The sequence below is a fragment of the Thrips palmi genome, unplaced genomic scaffold (genome assembly GCF_012932325.1).
Source record: "Thrips palmi isolate BJ-2018 unplaced genomic scaffold, TpBJ-2018v1 HiC_scaffold_7, whole genome shotgun sequence".
Taxonomy (NCBI): Eukaryota; Metazoa; Arthropoda; class Insecta; order Thysanoptera; family Thripidae; genus Thrips; species Thrips palmi.
This window is the reverse complement of record NW_023144634.1, coordinates 4,145,734-4,154,147: the sequence shown is the minus strand read 5'-3', so window position 1 is coordinate 4,154,147 and position 8,414 is coordinate 4,145,734. Positions and strand designations below refer to the sequence as shown.

The window sequence follows — 8,414 nt, the reverse complement described above, 5'->3', positions numbered from 1 at the left end:
TCTGTCTGTCTGTCTGTCTGTCTGTCTGTCTGTTCGCCCCGCGGGGAAATGAGGGTGGCAAGTGGAGGTAATCAGGCGGGTGAAGAGTTGATGGAGTCGCGGGCCGCGACAGCGGCGCCACCTCTCACGTCGCGCCCTGTCGCCTTCGCGGCCCCGGCCGTTTTTCCTGTCCGGCTCCACTGACAGCTGGACAGGCTTGGCCTCCCCCTACGCCAGCGGTTCCCAACCTTCTTCGGCTCGCGACCCCCAAATTTGTAACAAAAAATATCCGCGACCCCAGGAAAAATTTCGCGACCCCACGCGACCCCTCTTTTAGCATGCCTTTGTTACGGAGTGTGATTATCGGCCTTAAATTGGGAGCAGTATTGTCTCAAAGTTGATGAAACAGTAAGAAATGCCTTTGCATGCCATTTTGATCCACTTTGGACAATACTGCTCCCAAACTAAGGCCGATAATCGCACTCCGTAACAAAGGCATGCTAAAGGAAGTCCAAAGACCAAATGCCCGCTGAGGAAGGACGAAATACCTTGTCGGATCAGACGCAGTTGCTGCTTAAGTCGGCCTGAAACACGAATTTTCAAAGGCATTTTCGACCGTTTTGAACATTCTGCCAGCCGGGAAACAGCCGCGACCCCAGGCGACCCAACCACCTCGCCGCGACCCCTCGAAATTTTTTCGCGACCCCATTTGGGGTTGCGACCCTAAGGTTGGGAACCGCTGCCCTACGCAGTTCCGGGTTTCCGGTTACGGGCTTCTGGTCCTGGGGTTTCTGGTCCTGGGGTTTCTGGTCCTGGGGTTTCTCACCGTGGGGTTTCTGGCCCTGGGGACCCTGGGGTTTCGGGCCCTGGGTTTCCCCACGTTTCCAGTTCAGAGCTTCTAACCGGTTCTGGGTTTCTAGTTTCTTGGTTCCTGCTTCCGCCATGCGACGCGCTCGTTCACAAATTGTTTGCATTCATCTGGCCCACTGTGCGCCGCGACCCCAGCGCCGCGCCGCCGCGCCCTCCAACCTCGCCGTCACGTACGACCGTACCGGGGCCTGGCCCTGCCGACTGATTCCGAAGGATCGTGTCGTCGGTCTGTCTCTCTCGCACTCACGGCGCACCCCGATGAGTGCGAGAGAGACAGAGCGACGAAACGACCCGTCGGAATGAGGCGGCTGGGCCTTCCCCTTCAGCATCACCAGCGACCCCTCGGCCCGGCCAGGACGCCCTGCCGCGCCCTGCCGCGCCTTAACGCGGCGTCGCTTAATGAAAACGCGACTAGGTAAAGGAAATCTGCATTTTACAAGATGAGCCGGCGTATAAACGGCCAGGGGAGAGTCAGGGGCGACAAAAAAAATCGGTAGGGGAGGGCGAGTCAGGATTCTTCGCTGATTTTCGATGCCCGCGCTTTTTCGAGGGTCCGTCGCAAAACGATTTTTTTTCCTCGTTGTGACATGGCGGTTTGTCCTGCATGGGCCTATGGGGAGGGGGAGGGGGTGTCGCGATTTGTGGCCGGTCCCCGCGTGGAACGTGCCGCGTGGCAGGAAGGGGCGAGAATGAGGGCGGGGGTCGGGGAGGAGGGGAGGGGGAGAGGATCGCCCGTGTCTCCCGGCCACGTCCCTTACACCGAACCGCAGGACTCCGTGCCACTGGCTGGCAGTGCCTGCTCGCCAAGTTGGCGTCCAAGTCCTTGCTCACACGCACAGCGGCAGAGCGGCACAGCCAAGACGAGCCACGCCCCTCGCCAGCCCCAGCACTGCCTGGTTTGACCCCCTCCCCCTCCCCCCAATCTAGAGCGCTGAGCCCCACTTAAACGAGAGGCGGCCGAATTCCTATTCTGCTCATGTCATTTGACTAAGTTTGCGCTCTTCCTTTTTGCCGGCTGAAAATTGACGCCGAACTTGTGCTTCTGTGTGCTGCAGCCTGGAGATGCTGGGGGAGTACCTCGCCTCGCCGTCGCCGGCCTAGAGGCGCCCTCCTACGCCATGGCCTCCACCGCGGCCTCCGCCATGGGCGTGCTCGGCGCTCGGCCGCCGGCCTCGGCGCACGACGGCGCGCGCCCCACGTGCCCGACGACGTGGCGGACCACGTGGCCGCGGCGGCGGCGCAGTCAGCCGACCCCCGGGACCGACCGCGCCGACGGCCTCGGCCAGCAGAGCACGCCGTCGACGCGCGGCGCGCCCTCCCGGACGCACCAGGACGCCTGGCGGTGCCGGCCTCGGCCGAGGACGCCGTCGACGCTGTGGTCCCTGGTGGCAGTGCTGGCGCTGCTGGCGGCGGGCTTGGCGCCGGCCTCGGCCTTCTGCCCGCAGGGCTGCGTGTGCAACACGCTGCGCATCTCGTGCGAGAACGCCGGCCTCGACGTGGTGCCGTTCCAGCTCAACCCCGAGGCCACCACCATCACCCTCAGCGGCAACAACATCATCACCCTGGAGTACACCGTCAACTTCTACCAGCAGCTGCAGCACCTGGACGTGTCGCAGAACAGGCTGCAGTCGCTGGGCAGCAAGAACTTCGACGCGCTGGAGCGGCTCACCAGCCTCAACGTGAGCAGCAACGAGGTGGGCGCGTTCGGCAAGGACGCCTTCAAGGGCCTGCGCTCGCTGCGCGTGCTGGACCTCAGCAACAACCTGGTGGAGGCGCTGGACCGCCACATGTTCGCCGAGATGCACGACCTGTGGGAGCTGTACCTCGGCCGCAACCGGCTGGCCTCGGTGGCGGACGGCGTGTTCGACGCGCTGGTCAACCTGCGCGTGCTGCAGCTCGGCGACAACCAGCTGCTGGCCGTGCCCAGCGCCGCCATCTACCGCCTCACCTCGCTGCGCGCGCTCGGCCTCGGCGCCAACCTCATCGAGGACGTGGGCGAGAACGCCTTCGCCAACCTGCGTGAGCTGAGCGTGCTGGCGCTCGACAACAACGTCATCTCCTCCATCGACGCCAACGCCCTGGAGGGGCTGGGCTCCCTGGAGCGGCTGGAGCTGGCCGACAACAACGTGACGAGTGTGCCCACCGCCACGCTGGCCCGCCTGCGCCGCCTCAGCTACCTGGACCTCAGCGGCAACATGTTCGCCTCCGTGGGCGCCGCCGCCTTCCACTCGCTCAGCGAGCTGCGGACGCTGCGGCTCAACCGGCTGGTCAGGTAAGGCGGCACAAATTTTCAAGATCCATCAAATTTCCAGTCGTTTCGCACCTAGGGCTTTGCGGCATGCAAGACCTGAGCCCCGTCCCGTTGTTGCCCCGCTGGACCGAGGTCCAACCTGGAGCCCCAATCGAACCCCACTGAGTCAACATCTGACTCCCCGGGTCAAACAGAATTCGGAACGGGAACGGGGCCCAAGTCTGCATGCCGACTCTCCGTAGGCAACACGTGTGGCAAATACACCCAAAACCCAAGGGCGGTAATATTGCTACGGCGGGATCCTTTTTTTACCGCCTACAAAAATTACCGCCCTTTGAAGGCAATAAATTTACTGCCTTCAAAAAGGGTGGTAATTTTTTACCACCCTTGGAAAGGCGGTAAAAAATAGATTCCACCCGCCCATAGAGGATGGTAATTTTGTACCGCCTTCATAAGACCATGTATACCGCCTTTCAATTTTGGGTGTACACCAGAGGCGCATTGTAACGCAGTTACCGCAATCATTGTACACCTTCGATAACGCCCCCTCCTTGCAGGCTGACCCGCGTGGACGCGCGCGCCTTCGCGGACAACAAGCGCCTGGAGACGGTGTCGCTGGAGGGCAACGCGCGCCTCACGTCGCTGCCGACGCGCCTGTTCCACGGCAGCCCGCTGCTGGCGCGCGTCTCGGTGCGCGGCTCGGCGCTGGCCTCGCTGGACGCGGCGCACTTCCCGCTGGACCGCCTGCAGGTCCTGGACGTGGCCGACGTGCCGCTCACCTGCAACTGCTCGCTGCTGTGGCTGTGGCTGCTCTGCAAGGAGCAGCGCCAGCACGCCATCGCCGTCAACGAGACCGCCTCGGCCGCCGCGGCAGCAGGTACGTGTCGTCCGCGACGGGGAGGCTCCCGAACTAGGGTGACCATTCGTCTCTATGGAGCACCAGGCCACTTATACGGTATAGGTCCTGCGTCTCGCCGGGCCAAGGGGAACTGTACGCGGCACAGTGGACCAAAAGACCGGTGGAGGCGGCCAACACTCCAGACGCGTTTTGAGCTCAAGGGTCGCTAAACAGGACTCGAACCGAAAGTGTGACCCTATCAATGGATTCCTCATTCGAAGAGCAATCCATTGGTGGAGCCACACGTTCGGTTCGAGTCCCATTAAGCGACTGTGGAGCTAAAAACGCGTCCGGGACTTCTGGCCCACTGTGCGAGGTTCCTCCGACATTTCTAACGTGCCTTGGCCCAGTTTGAGTGCTAGTGGACCAACTATACGCAATTTTAACAGTGAACCCAGGTGATTTCGTTTTCTGACCGGGCGTTTCTGCTTCCAGCTGCCGCGGCCTCCGCGACCGCGACGCCGCCGTCGTCCTCCACGCTGCCGCCGGCGCCGTCCCCGCTGCCCCTCGGCGGCCTCGGCGGCCCTGAGCCGTCGGCGCTGAGCCAGCTGCACCCCGTCATCCTGGACATGGGCCGCATCCGCTGCGCCGGCCCCGCCGCCCTCAAGGGCTTCATGCTGGTGGACGTCCCCGAGGCCGAGGTGCGCTGCGAGGCCACCTGGATGGCGGTCGTCATGGTGACGGTGGTGGTGCTGGCGCTGTTCGCCGCCACCTGCACCGTGCTCTTCTTCCTGAGCTCGGGCCGCTGGTGCAGCCACGAAAAGGACGCGTCCGACGTGAGCACCGACTCGTTCGCCACGCAGCACTCCACGCTGCACAAGCACGGCATGGGGCTCAACGGGCTGGGCGCGCTGCCGCACGTGCCCGCCGCCAGCCCGCACCCCGTCATGATGATGACCCCCGACATGAAGGTGGAGCCCACCTACGCCACCATCGGCCTGCCCGGGCTGCCCAGCAACGGCCTGGGCCGCGGCGGCTACGACGACTACAAGAAGGACTCGGTCAACGTGACGGTCAACGCGTACCAGCGCGCGCTCAACAACTGGGACTCGTCGTTCAACGGCGGCAACGGCGCGCACCACCACACGCTCACCATGGGGCGGCACAACCACCACGACCAGGTGCGGCACGCCAACGGCCACGGCAACGGCCATGGTAATGGCCATGGCAACGGGCACGGCCACGGCCACAAGGGCGGCAAGGCCTCGGCCAACGGCCCCCCGGGGCCCGGCAACTACGGCACGTACCACAACCACTACTCCATGGCCATCGACATGACCAAGAAGCCGCCGCACATCGTGTACGTGTAGCAGGGCGGCGAGCCCGTGCCTCTGCCGAGCACCTTGACGACCCCCTCCGGGGCCCTGGGGGTCTCCGCGGCGCCCCGACCGCCTTGGTGGCCGCGGGGCGCCGCGCCAAGTGCCCGAGGCACCGGCTCAGCCATGGGCCCCGCCGTGGGCCCCGCCGTGGGCCCCGCCGTGGGCCCCGCCAGGCCCGCACGCCGCCGCGACGCGCCGCAGACGCTGCCGCTGTCCGTGCCGGATCACCACGCCAGCGACTCGGGCTGCACCTCCACGTCGGCCTCCTCCACCACCTCCACGCCCACGCCCAGCCCCACTCCGACCTCCACGCCGACGGCCAGCATGACCCCCACCGCGACGCCCGACTCGACCCCCGTCCTCACCCCCAGGAGCTCTCCCACCCTCACCCCGACGGCGTCGTCCTCCAGCTCTTGCCCCCTCAGCCCCTCATTCCCCGGCAAGCTCATGCTCGTCACCTCCTAAGTGGGGAGGGTGTGCTTTACAGTGGGGTTGTAGCTGGCTCAGGTCGAAGAAATAGTTGCAATGCATGTCATCATGCAATGTCATCTGAACGTTAAAATGTGACGAACAGTATTTGTGTTTTTGGTATGCGAGAGAGATAATGAATCATTATTCAAGCGAGAAACAAAGCAACAAGACAACGTTTTGAATTTATTTCTCAGCTTTGTGAGTTCAAAATGAGTGCATAGAAAGACAATGATACTAATTAAATTAAATGCCTTGTTTTGACTGAAAAGTGAATTTTGAAGCTCTAAGTTCATACCTCACCTCTTTGGTTAACCAGTCATTGTCGTCATCAGTGCTGTTAAGGCCTCAGCAAACCATCTGTGTTCGAAAGCAACTTAACAAGCATAGGACTCTGACTGCAAACCTCAAACGCAAGCGGTCCTGTGGGGGGAAAAACGAAAGCAACTTTGAGTCACTTCTTGGGTGTGTCATGTGAAAGGGTCTTTGGAGTAAGTGTACGAGGACCTGTGTTTCACATTGATTATTTATTTATGTAGAACATAAGTATCAGAAAGCCTTCATGCCATCTGTGGAAATTGAGGTGATCCGTTATCAGATTTGTCACTGACTGTTCAGAGAAAAACTTCAATTTTCTTCCTTGCATCTTTTCCTCGGACATATTTTTGTACACATTACGCCAACAGTAATTAGTTGTTATTGTTCTAGTCCTGTTATATTTCTATTTCATTCAAAATCTTACTTTTAATAGTAAATTTATAATAGAACTTGTCTTTATAAGCAATTATTATGACCAGTGTTGAAGACTTTTTTTGCTTGCATGTTTGTGTGTACTGTGCTGTTTCTATAGGAACATAAAAACCCTCATGTTGCTAAAATGGAAAAGTTCAGGAATCTTAGCATTATTTTCTTTTATAAACCGTGCTTGGAAAATGAAAGATATGACATCAAATAATCGCTGACCCAAAGAAACCATGTTTTATCCTTAGGCCGCGTTTATCATTTCATCCAGAGATTTAATTTTTGTATTGTAACACACTCTATGGTTTTTAGAATATTAACATAAGGTTTAGACGGCCTCTTTTAAAAATATGCATTTGTTCTGATTATTGACAGATGTGTTGGGTTGGGACTTTAATGTTAATGCAAGGGTAAAAGACTGACAAGTTTTCGTACACCCATTTTTTGTTATTATTATTTCCATTAAAAATAAATTATATTATGTTATGTATATATTAAGAAACGTACTTAAACTTATTGTAAATAACTTATTTACGCTCATCAGTGAGCTCTCAGTAAAGACCATCAGGTAAATTTTAAGCCTTGTCACGAATCTTTTGTTTTCTTATGTTCATAAATTTTCATTACCATTGAAGTACTCTATTATATTTTTTCTTGTATAGAAAAAGCATTTCCTCCCCATATAGGAATAAGTCGCCTATCTCCTCAAGGTTTCAGGTCATAGATGAAAGTCAACCCATTGAACCTTCCCAAATGAAATGTGGTGGAAGTTGTGTATCACAATATAAAATTTTGGAGCAGTCTTATTTTTTTCTTCTGTGTATTTCAATTGACAGAAGATTTCTGAGGCAACCTCTGCATTTCCATTTTTAGTCATAGTGAATAGAATGGATAGAAGATGTGCACAAAATTTACATCGTGAATTCGTTTCAAATAATTTTGTTTCCCACATTTTTTTGCCATGATGAGAGTGACGATATGGAAATTAAATTGAGTTTTTCCATACGCTAATGGCTTGTCATCCTGATTTTAAAATAATAGTAAAATGAAACATGCCAAATTTCTGAAAGAACTCGCTTTTCATGTGGGGCTCTGCCCTCAGTCCCTTTTTGTTAACGTTTATGACATTGAACGTCGAACATTGTTTGCAACCATGTTTGATTCCATGCTAATTTTGCGCTGTGCCATTGTGCAGTACCTTGTGATAGTAATTAGTAATGTTATCGAAGTGTTATGAATTTCCCTTAGCCAGGTTTTTCTTTACTCCAGAGTTGTCTCAAAAACCATTAACAGTCTTCATGTACATAAATACAATTTAGATCCATACGCTTTCTACTGTGAAAAAAGCAAAACGAAACTTCTGTTAAGTGCATAATGTTAATAAAGAAATGATTTCTCTCCATTTACTTTGTTAATTTTTACTCTCTTTCCTTTGATCATTTGACAAAGTTTAAAAGATGAAAGCTTCATTTGCTAAGTTAGTGATTTAGGCGGAAACAATTAAATGAAAAGATCAAAATCCTCCAGCTAGTGCGGCAGAAGTTACCATCAAATTCTGTGCTACCAGCTGTCATACAAACTCCACTAGCTTGACATCACTAGACATTTTCACATGATATAAAATATCCAGAAACCATTTGGCACAAGGCATGTGATACACGCAGCAATGTTCCATATCAAATTCAGGCAAATCTGACATGGTCAACCAGTAAACAATAAACATTTTAAACGATTTGTCAGATGTTCAAAAATGGCCTAAACTGAATGAAGTATGCCATGCTTGACCACTTCCCATTCCATAGTGTCTTAGACACACTATTTGAGGTCAGTTTCAGCGCATTTAGGCCCACGCCACATAGGTAAGCAACCTATTGCACACAGCCTCGCT

The 8,414-nt window shown here is 55.4% G+C and overlaps 1 protein-coding gene across 1 annotated transcript; it reads left to right on the top strand.

The window, feature by feature from the left end:
* Positions 1 to 1,436: 1,436 nt before the first annotated feature.
* On the top strand, positions 1,437 to 5,355 carry LOC117652724 (slit homolog 1 protein-like). The gene is made up of 4 exons (XM_034397816.1): positions 1,437 to 1,442; positions 2,181 to 3,121; positions 3,658 to 3,977; positions 4,512 to 5,355. The coding sequence occupies exons 1-4, from the start codon at positions 1,437 to 1,439 to the stop codon at positions 5,306 to 5,308; spliced, it is 2,064 nt and encodes a 687-aa protein (XP_034253707.1). The 3' UTR covers positions 5,309 to 5,355.
* The last annotated feature ends 3,059 nt before the right edge of the window (positions 5,356 to 8,414 follow it).